The sequence below is a fragment of the Bos javanicus genome, chromosome 5 (genome assembly GCF_032452875.1).
Source record: "Bos javanicus breed banteng chromosome 5, ARS-OSU_banteng_1.0, whole genome shotgun sequence".
Taxonomy (NCBI): Eukaryota; Metazoa; Chordata; class Mammalia; order Artiodactyla; family Bovidae; genus Bos; species Bos javanicus.
Genome location: NC_083872.1, coordinates 35430933 through 35444920, shown reverse-complemented (window position 1 = coordinate 35444920; position 13988 = coordinate 35430933). Strand labels below are relative to the sequence as shown.

The 13988-nt window shown below is 37.0% G+C and overlaps 1 protein-coding gene across 3 annotated transcripts in view; it reads left to right on the top strand.

The window, feature by feature from the left end:
- The window catches only part of ANO6 (anoctamin 6), a 236144-nt gene that overhangs the window by 139288 nt on the left and 82868 nt on the right, over positions 1–13988 (top strand). For all 3 annotated transcript variants that reach the window (XM_061416383.1, XM_061416382.1, XM_061416384.1), the window contains one exon: positions 3112–3240. In XM_061416383.1, coding sequence (XP_061272367.1) covers positions 3112–3240 — 129 coding nt within the window. The remainder of the gene's footprint in view (positions 1–3111; positions 3241–13988) is intronic.

Genomic DNA, 13988 nt, shown 5'->3' with positions numbered 1-13988 from the left:
AGTTCGTCAAGGCTGTATATTGTCACCCTGTTTATTTAACTTCTATGCAGAGTACATCATGAGAAACGCTGGACTAGAAGAAACACAAGCTGGAATCAAGATTGCCGGGAGAAATATCAATAACCTCACATATGCAGATGACACCACCCTTATGGCAGAAAGTGAAGAGGAACTCAAAAGCCTCTTGATGAAAGTGAAAGTGGAGAGTGAAAAAGTTGGCTTAAAGCTCAACATTCAGAAAACAAAGATCATGGCATCCAGTCCCATCACTTCATGGGAAATAGATGGGGAAACAGTGAAAACAGTGTAAGACTTTATTTTTCTGGGCTCCAAAATCACTACAAATGGTGACTGCAGCCATGAAATTAAAAGACGCTTACTCCTTGGAAGGAAAGTTATGACCAACCTAAATAGCATATTCAAAAGCAGAGACATTACTTTGCCAACAAAGGTTCGTCTAGTCAAGGCTATGGTTTTTCCTGTGGTCATGTATGGATGTGAGAGTTGGACTGTGAAGAAGGCTGAACGCTGAAGAATTGATGCTTTTGAACTGTGGTGTTGGAGAAGACTCTTGAGAGTCCCTTGGACTGCAAGGAGATCCAACCAGTCCATTCTGAAGGAGATCAACCCTGGGATTTCTTTGGAAGGAATGATGCTAAAGCTGAAACTCCAGTACTTTGGCCACCTCATGTGAAGAGTTGACTCATTGGAAAAATCTCTGATGCTGGGAGGGATTGGGGGCAGAAGGAGAAGGGAACGACAGAGGATGAGATGGCTGGATGGCATCACTGACTCGATGGACATGAGTCTGAGTGAACTCCGGGAGTTGGTGATGGACAGGGAGGCCTGGCGTGCTGCAATTCATAGAGTCACAAAGAGTCGGACATGACTGAGTGATGTGATCTGATCTGATAAATATATATATATATATATATATATATATAAATTCTTTTCAGATTCTTTCCCCTATAGGTTATTACAAAACATTGAGTATAGTTCCCTGTACTCTATAGTAGCTCCTTGTTGGTTATCTGTGTTAAATATAGTAGTGTATATATGTCAATCCCAAACTCCTAATTTATTCCCCCACCCTTTCCCCTCTGGTGACCATAATCTTGTTTTTTGTGTCTTGTATAACTTTAAGTACTCTCAAAGTTTACCAATGTTAAAGAGCTGAAATTGCAAATAAAAGACTTGAGTAGTGGCCTCAGCCTTGGACACTGATGTGTCTGTTTCCGTGGTCCCTCAGTGCCCCGGCTGGGCAAGGCCTCAGGACAGGTCACACTGTTCACAGTGAAGGTCCCTGGTCAAATGCAACCTCGGTGAAGGGCTGCAAGTTAGCTTACATTGCCAGAGTGCATTCTGCAGGTGAAATATCTTGCTGAATGAAAGGAACTTCAAATAACTGTTAACAATCTTCAGATGCTCTGTGGCAGGAAAAAAGAAAGGAAAGACAAGTATCAGGTGGTATTTGTTGTTGTTGTTTAGTTGCTAAGTTGTGTCCGACTCTTTGCAACCCTGTGGAGCCCGCCAGGCTTCTCTGTCCATAGGATTTTCCAGGCAAGAATAGTGGAGTGGGTTTCCATTTCTTTCCCCAGGGGATCTTCTCGACCCAGGGCTCAAACCCATGTCTCTTGCTTGGCAGGTGGATTCCATACCACTGAGCCACTTGGGGCTTCCCCATCAAATTGTATACATTTGGCAAAAAACCACATCGTATCAAAAGCGTGACAAAAAGGAGAAAGTGGTTGTGGTAAAATAAGGTGATTTATGTACTAAATGATGCTGAGTGCAGAGAATTAATCACACTTAGTAATTAAGTGGTTTCAGCAAATGACTGCAAAGTCCTACATTCCCATGAATTTTTAATGGAAAAAACTTGAAAAATTAAAAAGTATTACTTAGTTAAAACGTATTTCAATACTAAAGCAAAATTCACATAAGCATCTTGACCAGCTATGTGAGAAACACAAACTCAAGTTTTTCCTTAGAGCAAATAAACAATACTATCCAAATCCATATGGTAAGAGATTGTTTTAAGCTGTATTAGGTCTGTTCTGGCATTATGACTTTGTTTTTATGCCATAAGGCTTTTAAGCTCTAAATTAAAGGCTCATTTATTTGTTCTTGTTTCTGGGATTTTTGTTTGTTTTTTGCTAGGAGTGAGTGGGTATTTTGTGTGGATTTGGAGACAAATACCAACAACTGCTGTGTATTTTGTGGGTATCAAAGCATTTTTTGGCTTTTGTTTAAGGTTATAAAATGATACTTTTTATAAAGTGATGTGGTTCAGAGAGAAGTCATGAAAGATGAAAAGGTTAGATAATATGACATAGGTAGGATGCAGTCATTCACTCGGTTGTGTCCAATTCTTTGGTACCCCATGGACTGTAGCCTGCAAGGCTTCTCTGTCTGTGAAATTCTCCAGGCAAGGATGCTGGAGTGGGGAGTCATTCCTTTCTCCAGGGGATCTTCCCAACTTAGGGATCGAACCTGAGTCTCCCACATTGCAGGCAGATTCTTTACCATTCTTACCATTCTTTACCATCACCAGGGAAGCCCTGAGATTTTCATAAACAGTGCTATGCCTTAGATATTTTTTCTCTTGTTAAAACAACTTTAATCCTTCAGATAGGTGTCTCTGGTTACTGTGTTTATTTCCAGACTTGAAACTCCTTTTCTTGTTCTTGTGGGAATAATTCTGGGATAATCCAGAATGCTGATATTTCCCTGTATATTTTAGAATAATGCTGCTGCTGCTGCTGCTGCTAAGTCGCTTCAGTCGTGTCCGACTCTGTGCGACCCCATAGACAGCAGCCCACCAGGCTCCTCTGTCCCTGGGATTCTCCAGGCAAGAACACTGGAGTGGGTTGCCATTTCCTTCTCCAAGAATAATGCTAACCTGCTCAATTCAAGGACTTTCTTTCAGCAAAAACAGACCATGCTTGCAAAGATCATGTTGGTCATGCCCTCTTGGTCAAGTGACTAGTAAAGGATGTATTTCATTTTCTGTAAACATTCTGATGTACCTACTAAAGCTACAAAATAAGCACTTATGAACTGACACTTTTCAAGAAACTATATTAAAATTTATTTTTCTTTTCCACACAGGAAGAATTTAATGGAAAACCTGACTCCCTCTATTTCAATGATGGTCAGCGAAGAATTGACTTTGTTCTAGTGTATGAAGATGAAAGTAGAAAAGAGACCAATAAAAAGGGTTCAAATGAAAAACAAAGAGTAAGTTTATTTTCCTATTTTTTTATTTTTATTCTTTATAATATTGTAAAATGAAAAAAATAAACTGCTGTTTTTGTGGAAGCAATGAAGTGAAACTGGTGTTTGAGATATCAAGTCAGGCATACCTTTATATTTTCTCTATTCATCATTCCCTCAAGGCATGGTAACAAAAAACATTAAAAAAAAATTTTTTTTTTTGAGTTTTAAACAGAAACTTCCTCAGGCTCTTAAGCTGAAGGCAGATTTTCTTCCAAGGAATTGCCCTTTCTATCTGTAAAAGAGATTTACACTAAAAGCACACTTGGCTATTTGCAACTAGATATGAAAGGAAGCTAATAATAAATAACGACAACAGGGATAATACCAACCATCCAGTGTCAGGGTATGCTAACTCATGGATGGTCTGTGTATTTTGCATGCATGTGCTCATTTAATTCTCAGAATAACCTTGTGGTGGTGGTGGTGGTTCAGTCTCTCAGTCGTGTCTGACTCTTGGAGACCCCGTGGACTGCAGCACGCCAGGCTTCCCTGTCCTCCACTGTCTTCCAGAGTTTGCTCAAACTCATGTCCATTGAGTTGGTGATGCCATCCCAACCATCTCATCTTCTGCAGCCTTCTTCTCCTTTTGCCTTCAGTCTTTCCCAACATCAGGGTCTTTTCCAGAACAACCTATAAGGTGCCTTTTATTTTCATACCATTCTGGATAACAAAATCGGCCCTTAGAGAGATTAAACGATTGCCCAAGTTCATGGACTCTAATGTAAGAACTGGTGGAGCTACAATTCATACTCTTGTCTTGAATCGCGAACCCGTGCTCTTGACGTCTCCCACTTTCTTCCCTTCCTTTCCCTTTCATTCATTGCCAGTCAGGCTTTACTTTTCCTTTGCATCAGGCTCTTTCAGGTAATGCGGCCATCTTTATCTCAAGATATTAAGCCATTTAACCTGCTAAATATATAACAACTTCCTGGAACTTCTTTACCAAACTGTATCAGACTAAAACAAGACAAAAAAGAAAATATACAAGTGTGACTTTTACCCACTTTGAAAATCACTTCTTCATTCTGGTTTTGTTTTTTCTCACATTTGTGCTGTTACAAATACACAACTATTCATCTGTCCCTCTCTGGGCTTTCTCTCTAAAATATGTCATCCTCAAATCTATTGATTTCTGTCTAATTTTTCAAACCAAGAATGAAACCTACTTAAAATGAAGGAAACAGTCCTTTTTATTTTTTTGTTTTGTTTGTTTTGGAAAGGGTAATTTTGGAGGCTTGTATTTGCATAGTGTCACAGAATGAGCCCAGCTTTTGGAACCTGATATTCAGATTCTGATTCTGCTACTGTAGTGTTTGGAGTAATTCTAGTTGAGGCAACACCAGCCTAGAATTACAGTGGCTTAATAAAATAAAAGTTTACTTATGGCTCAAGTCAGTCATGGCATCCCTGTTTGGCACAGTGTCTTGGAGGTATGGGCAGGGCTTTGTTGCTTGCAGTCATTCAGGAACCCAGCCTAACACAAAGGCTTTGCCATATTCAGCAGGTCGTTTCTGAGATCACTCTGGGCATCGATAAATGGTAGGTAGAGTAAGGGAGAGGATGAAGAACGCACTCATGCTTCTTTACCTGTCTGGGTTGGAACTGACATCATCAGTTGGGTTCACATTCTTTTGGTCAGAACTCTGGAAGGTGGAAAGTATAGTTTCTGGCTGGACAGACATTTCTCAGTAGGAATTCCATGCTATGGACGGGGAACATTAACTTTTGGTCATCAGCGGCTTGTCTTTGCCACAGATTCCAGCTAACTGTGTGAGTTGGATGAATTTTCTCATCAGCCTCATATTTTATTATTATTTGGAGATGCCTTTTATTTTTACATTTTAACATCTCTGAAATCAGGGTACATCTTTAAAAAAGTGTATCATAATTTCATTGGATGAATTTTTATTGGCACATAAAGTATTGCCTCACCATACAACTAGAGGCATCTTAAATTCTGGAAAATAGGAATCTCAATACCTAGTCCAGATAATTATGTTTAGGATTGAATAAAATAGTATACAGAAATTTTTGTAGTATACAGAATTTGTAGTATACAGAATAGTATACAGAAATTTAGGTAGTATACAGCTACATAAATTCTCAGCACATGTTAGAATTAGATGTTAATTTTTGTACCTTCTCTTTTATTTGGGGTATACACTGGTATGAAAAGGCATCACTCTCTGATTATTATATAATTTTGTCACTAAACTAGCTTAGACTATTTTATCATTTTCCTGTGAACACTAAGATATCTTCTGTGCAGTCAGGGTCACTGTCATCAAATATTTATTAGGCATCCATATGCTGATGGAACTGAATTGAGCACTATATAAAGTAAGTTAAACAAACCTAATCCATTACAGTATAGAGGAAACAGTTTTAGTTTTATATAAGGGCTCTGTCCCATGGTAAAGGAGCCTAGAGCTGGTTACATTATTAACAAGGTCTGCATTTGAGTTATACAGAAACAAAGGTGCTGAAGTAACTTTCATAAATCAAGAGAAAAAAAAACCATCATTAATTTTGGTATCTAAACTCATGGATTGATGTACCATGATGTTGGTATTTATTTATAAGCTATGCTTTTAAGTGTTTTGAGACTATTTATACATGTTACTTAATTTAGATTCTACTAGAATTTGAAGCTCAGCTTTGGAATCACATTTTTATTAATTGGAAAATCATTTGCAAGTTCCATCATACTCTCTATCAGGCCCTATTCAGAATTTAGGACAATGCCAAGGAAAGGCAATTTCAAAATTCTCTTTTCTTTGAGAGGAAAAAAAAATTATGTCTAAATCATATTGATTTCCTAAAACAGCCCCAAGGTTGACTTTGCAGGGGCTGATCTAAAAAGTATTGTTAAATTCTTGTTAGAGGTAGAGAAAGATAAAACTGATGGTGCCATGAGCATCAGAAACATACAGGAGTAAAAGTCTCCATCTGCATATGAGCAAAGAGAAATTATTTTTCTAGCCAGACCTCCAAATATCATATAACTTTGTCCACTTGTATTAGTGAAAATACCTCAGAATCTCACACCTCCCTTTGGAAAAGCATAAACCGTCTATATTACAGATGGGGTCGATCATAAGTTGTTCCAAGAATAAGTGTTTGTTTAGGCCGTACTGCTGTCCATGGCGTGGAGTCAGTTCGAATGTCTTTTACTGGAAGTAACAGGGAAACCAAACTCAAAATGTTGTAAGTGCTAAAAGGAAATAATTCTCTCATTTAAGAAATAGTGTGGAGATAGGAGCATTTCTGAGTTAGATAATTTATTGGCTTAATGGGGTCATCAGGACTCGAGCTTCATTATATCCTTCCACCCTGCCATCCTCAAATGTTGGCTGTTCTTAAACTGTCTTCACTTCGTTTCATGATGTTTGTTGTGTTTCCAGACACCAGTGGCAGTAAGAAGGAATGCCCTTTCTTTCGGCCCGCTTTTAGAAAGGGGAAGAAATCTCCCCTAGAATGGCAGACTTCCTTTCACTGTTGATTGTCTCTCACAGGCCTATTCCTAAACCAACCACTGGCAAGATGAATGAAACTACCATCATTAGCACAGACTAATCAAGACTAGTCTTTCATTTCCTAAATCATCTGATCACTTAGTATCTGAAAAACTGTCAGCTTTTCTTGGTGATGAAGAAGGGGAAGATGACTGTTGAATAGGCAGCCAGCAATGCCTGGCACATCTCATGATTAAAATATATCTAAATAAGTTTGCTCCATACTGTGAAGAGCAAAAGTGTTTTAAATGAAACATGTTTCCATATGTTTCTCCAACTCTTCCTGCTCAGTTTTGTTCGTCATTCTTCTTTCTCCCATTTCCCTTATCTAGAATTGTTAATGGATGACATAACTGATCTGTTCTGAATTTCATTTTGTCTGACACTTGGCCTCCCTTCTAAACAGATGTGTTTATGACCAAGTAATGATATAATGCAGATGATGATAAGGAGAATAGAAAAGTCTAGATAGCACAAGAACAGTATAAGTCATCCTGAATGTAATGCTTTTTTATCAGCAGAATCCATCCCTAAAAGTTGATAGAAAAAATATTTCCTTGAAGTTGATGAAAAGTTATGGAAGTATAAGTTTATCTTGTATATCAGGCCTTAAGAATTTGTTAGTGGATCTGGCCAGTAGAGAGTACAGAGTAAGAAATTTTCCAAAAAATACGTGTTTAAATTATACCCAAACCTTCAAATAATGTGGAAGAACTGACTAATTGTTTATAGATCCCTTGAGCTTTTAAAACTGTTATCCGTTGTTTTATACGAGTTATCATGAGGCTGGAACGGTTTACATAGAAGCTAGATGAAATCCCTTTGGAAATGGTTAAAAGTTCAACTGAAAATTCTAATAAAGTGAACACAGTGCACTATTCCATGTATTAAGATTTTACATACTTTAGTACAGTTTTATAATAATGTCTGAGGATCTTATACATTTTTATTAACTATTATATTACATTTTTGTTGCTGTTATCAGACACATTTAATTTTTTTATTTTTTTGCTTGTGATTTAGTATTTTGTGTTAAGAAAGAAGTCTATTGATTTTTTTTATAAGATCTAGTTACATTGAGAAACTTTTTAGTTTCAGTAGTTTCTGATGCTTGTTTTAAGTTTATTCAAAGGAAGACCATATTGTCTCCAACTGACAGCTTCACTGTACCTTTCTTTATACTTCATTTGTTATCTTGTCCAAGTGATATGGCTAAGACCTCTTGAATAAAACCTGCAGCACATACTAGTCACTCATATTGTTCCTGAGTTTGGTGCAAGTGTTCTAAAATTTCATCATTAAATATACATTTGCTATAAATTTTTGGTAGTTTTCTTTTACAAAGTTAGGAGTTCTCTTCTAGTTGATATTGCTATGAGCTTTTATAATTGGGTTTTTAAATTTATCAAATGTGCTTTCTTTGCATCATTGCTTTATCAGTAAGTCTTAGTGCATAAAGTATATGATTCTTTGTAGCTCATAAGATGATAGCTAACAGTATAGAATATTCAAACATCATTCATTATTGGCTTTAATATGCAATGTATCATTTTTATAGTCACTAGCTTTCTACTTATGTTAATACTATGTTATAACATAGTTTATTTATAATTCATTAAAAAGTACTTGAGGTCACATACAGAATATAACATAAATAAAAGTAATTAGATGAGGATATCAAAGCTATGGTTTTTCCAGTGGACCATAAAGAAAGTTGAGTACCAAAGAATTGATGCTTTGAACTGTGGTATTGGAGAAGACTCTTTAGAGTCCCTTGGACTGCAAGGAGATCCAACCAGTCAATCCTAAAGGAAATCAGTCCTAAATATTCATTGGAAGGACTGATGCTGAAGCTTAAACTCCCAATACTTTGGCCACCTGATGCAAAGAACAGACTCATTTGAAAAGACCCTGATGTTGGGTAAGATTAAAGGCAGGAGGAGAAGGGAACAAGAGAGGATGAGATGGCTGGATAACATCACTGACTCGATGGACATGAGTTTGAGTAAACTCCGGGAGTTGGTGATGGACAGGGAAGCCTGGCGTGCTGCAGTCCATGGGGTTACAAAAAGTCGGACACAACTGGGTGACTGAACTGAACTAATCATGGTAACAAAAATGTAAAAGCCAGAAAAATCAAATGAAGCTATGTATCAAAGTAATAAGCAAAATGACTTATCATTAACCATAAAGTCCTATTCAGAAATTAGAGTTCAGCTGCAAATTTGCCTCTTGAGTTTCCTAGTAGCCAAAGAAAATAGAGGATGTTATCAATACCATGGTTTAAAGTTTCAGCACAATAAAAACCAAACTGGTTGTTCAAAAGAAATATAATCTTTCTGGTCTAATATCCCCCAGAAAGAAATTTATCCCATGGAGTCTCCTAAAGGAGAAGGTGTGATTGAGTCAACTTAACATCGACTTGTATTCTCCAAATTGAAGAAATAAAGGGATGGCAGAAGGGGATTATGAAGAATCAGAATAGTATAAAAAATTTCCTAAAAATGACATTTTTGCCACAAATAGTCCATGAAAAATATTATGCTGGGTTAAATGCCGGTGACAACTCCTGTTGGGTGGTTTCACCTCCTCAGATAACTTTTGGTAGATGTTCTGTCTTTTGTTTTTGGATATGAAATCAGGTTTGGCTTTAACTCCTTAATATTTTAAACTAAAGCAGGAAGTTCTTTATATTTTTATCTCCTTCCTTTACACTCCACTTGCTTAAACTAAGATTGTAGGTTAAAAGGAATAAATTAAATTAGAATCAGCAGTTTCAAATTACAACTACAAGATGTGTTGCTGGTATAAGCATATTTGGTTTTATTTTTGTGTACTCAGCACAGGAGAAGTGAATCCAAATCTTGCTTCGTATTTCCAAAATGGGATGTGTCCTTGGGTCTAATCCTTAAAAACAGACAAATGCAGAGGACAGTGAAATTCTAAAAAGTAAAATCTGTTTATTCTACTTCATCTCAGAAAGAGGTGGAGAAGAGAAAAATCCTTTTCCAGATTAGTCCTTCTGAGTTAGTTCTGAATGAAAAAGCTGTCATTTGCCCTGGACAAACAGGTACTTGTGCCTCATTTTCTGTAAAAGGGTAAAGAGCTGGGCAACATCAACTATACCAAATTCTCAAACAGAACAGGCATGAAGAAAATAAATAATCATAAAAGAAGTGCTTGCTTATGTGCACAGAAAAGATATGCTCTAAGACAATAGTATTTCCTAAACAACTTACGGTTGCTGGGAGGGAAGGGATAGTTAGGGACTTTGGGAAGGCCACATACACACTGCTGTGTTAAAATGGATGACCAGCGAGGACCTATTGTATAGCACATGGAACTCTGTTCATCGTTACATGCCAGCCTGGATGGGATGGGGTTTGGGAGAGAATGGATACATGTATATGTATGGCTGAGTTCCTTCACTGTTCACCCAAAACTACCACAACATTGTTAATGGGCTAAACCTCAATGCACAATAAAAAGTTTAAAGTTTGGGGGAAAAAAGAAAATAGTATTTCTTAAATTTGCCTGATGATAAGAATAGTCTGCTTTGCATGTTAAAACTAGATTATCCAGGCCTGTCCTGTATGTACTGAGCCAACATGTAGAGAAGAGAGGCCCTAGAATCTGCATTGTAACTAGGGCGCTTCAGGCTGTTCATAGAAGCAGGTAGAAAACACTGCCCTGAAGTGTTTACAGTAGTTATCCTAGCTGCTGCTGCTGCTAAGTCACTTCAGTCGTGTCCGACTCTGTGCGACCCCATAGATGGCAGCCCACCAGGCTCCCCCGTCCCCGGGATTCTCCAGGCAAGAACACTGGAGTGGGTTGCCATTGCCTTCTCCAATGCATGAAAGTGAAAAGTGAAAGTGAAGTCACTTAGTCGTATCCGACCCTCAGCGATCCCATGGACTGCAGCCTTCCAGGCTCCTCTGTCCATGGGGTTTTCCAGGCAAGAGTACTGGAGTGGGGTGCCATCGCCTTCTCCGAGTTATCCTAGCAGTGGATTGATAACAGGTGATTTTTGTTTTTTCCTTCTTGGAAAATTTCTAAGTTACCATTTATTTATTTTCATAATTACACCAAAAATGCTAATTTAAAAAGAAAAGTTGGAAATAAGCTTCAGCTACATATTCACTTCCTTTCTATGCTTGTCATTTAGGACGCTTGTCTGTTTTCTATCTCCTTATGAACATATGTCACCTAAATCAGTCCACTAACATTCAATGTTTTATCAACAACACGTGAATTTAAGTCCCAATTAAATAATGTATTCCTGCTTACCAGACCTTACCAAGTAAGAAGCACTTTGAGTAATTAGAAAGAAATATTTTTGCACAAATTAAGTCCCTTTGGTTTACTTCTTACCCAACTCCATAGGCGTAACAAAGATTGGCAAGTTGAGAAGTACAGTGACAGCATCGTCAGTATTTTGCCTGACAAAGCTGGAAGAATATTTGAAATAAATCTATTTCATTAATCTCAACTGATTTATGCTGATATATTATCATCAGAGTGTATTTAGCAATCTTCTTAGACATTGCAACCCCTGCTTTTTATGCAATAAAGCAGAGCAACATAAAGGAAATGGTAGAAATTGGTGTTTAAAATCAGTATTATTACTGTATAATTCACAAGCAAGTCCTTCCCAACAATGACTTTATTAAGCCAAATGAGATGTGCAATCTCAGGTGCTTAGGGGACAGAAAGCTGCCTTAATTATGCCAGTCTGTCCTTTGTGATTTTGATTGCTTTATTCTTTATTTCTCTGACAGCTTTATTAACCTCCCATAAGAGGTATGAATAAAATTTCAGTTTCTGGGGTGGGATAAGTGCTCTTGTCCTTCTCTACTTTGAACCCCAAGTACCATTCTCCACTGACAGTAGCAGAATCATGTGCCTCTTTTTGTGATGTCCGTAGATCCTCAGTGATTATAGTCTCTTTGGCTTTGCTAGAAGTAGGTTGAAAAGAAAGAGAGAGATCCAGGTTACAGTGCCAGGGAATTTACTCTCCTAGAGACAGAGGAACTTACAACATAATCTCGCATATGACTGGGCTTTTTTCAGAGCCAGTCAGTCTGGTTTAATCATTTTGTGCTGCCGAATACACACCATAGACTATAAACATAGGTTTAGATTCTTACCTGTAAGGTTTCCAATAAGGTACATAGATAATTTTTAGTTAAAAACCTTGTGGCCTCAGATACTCATTTATTCAGCAAATATTTATTAAGAAATGAGTATGTCATTCAATATGCAATATTAATTTTCTTTCATTTTTAACATGGAAGACAGCTCTACCCTAATTTTTTTTAAATGTCAGGAACACGGTTACTTATCCAAGTGTAAATTCTACACTGCAGTAAAGCTGATGATCTCATATTAAATAGATTTAAGCAATCTTTTCTTAAGTAAGCAGTCTTTTCCTGATGTATTCCTGTTTGACAAATATAGCACATATGCTAATTTACTTTAGCAACCTGACAAACCAAGAAAACTGGTTTGATCAATTTTTAAAATATTCCACTAGTTCTTTGTGAACTGCCATGCCAAAGGGAAATAACAAGAACTGTCTTATTAAAGTAACACCAAGGTGATATATTAACATGTTTAAGCAAATAAAAATGCCCTTTCCTTGGTTCAACTATTTAAGTATTTATAGTTAGTAATAAAACAGAGGGCATTATAAACCAACTCCAAGATCTGCCAGTTATCAAGAGATATCAGGTAAATATCTTACAAGGTCTTTGTAAAGAACCAAATAAGAACTAAAATTGCATAGGCTATAGTATAACTTTTTCTCAGTGGCAGTACAGCAATATCTATTAAAGAAGTTTAAGTTGTATGCACTTTTCAACAATTCTGCATCTAGGACTTTATTCTGAGGATACACAAAACTTATTCTACAAGAATTTTCATAATTATGAAAAATTAGAAACAACTAAAACATTCAACAGTTTGTGAATAAATAGTTTGTTTTGTATATGTATTCACTTATAGTTTAGATTCCTCGTATAAACGGTATTATGTGGCAGTTGTCTTTGACTTATTTCACTACGCCTAATAATCTCTGGGTCTATCCATGTTGTTGCAAATGGAAATATGTCATTCTTTTTACAGCTGAGTAGCATTCCACTGTGTGTGTGTGTGTGTGTGTGTGTGTATGTGTGTACCTGAGCTCACAAGTGTGTGTGTATCACATCTTCTTAAGACAATCACTGGATTGTGTCCACATCTTGGCTCTTGTATATAGTACTGCTATGAACATTGGAATGCATGTATCTTTTCAAATTTGAGTTTTTGTTCTTTCCAGTATATACCCAGGAGTGGAATTGTTGGATAACATGGTAATTGTAGTTTAGTTTTTTGAGGAAACTCCATACTGGCTTCACCAGTGGCTGTACCAGTTTACATTCCAATCATCAGTGTACAGGAATTTCCTTTTCTCCACATTCTTGACAGCATTTGTTATTTGTTGACTTTTTAATATTAGTCACTCTTATAGCTGTGAGGCAATATATCATTGTGTTTTTTAAAAATATTTTTATTTATTTATTTGGCTGTGCCAGCTCTTAGTTATGGCATGTGGGATCTTCAGTCTTTGTTGTGGCATGCAGGATCTTTAGTCGTGGCATGCAGCCTCTTAGTTGTGGCATGTGGGATCGAGTTCCCCGACCAGGGATTGAACCTGAGCTCCCTCCATTGGGAATGTGGAGCCTTAGATTGAACGTGGAGCCCCCTCCATTGGGAACGTGGAACTGAACCACCAGGGAGACCTTCTCCTTATGGTTTTGATTTGCATTTGTCTAATAATTAATGGTGTTGAGCATCTTTTCATGTGCCTGTTAGTCATCTGTATGTCTTCTTTTTTGCAAAAATGTCTGCCCATTTTAAAATCAGCATTTCTTTTTAATATATTGAGTTATGTGAGCTGTTTACATATTTTGGTTATTAGCCCCTTTTTGGCCTCATAATTTGCAAATCTCTCTTCTCATTTTCTTTTCATTGTCTTTTCCTTTCATTGATGGTGTCCTTTGCTGTTCAGAAATGTTTAAGTTGGATTAGGTCCTATTTGTTTATTTTTGCTTTTATTTCTTTTTCCTTGGGAGACTTAGCTAAGAAAATATTGCTATAATTTATGTCTGAGAATGTTTTGCTTGTATTTTCTTCTAGGAGTTTTATGATGTCATA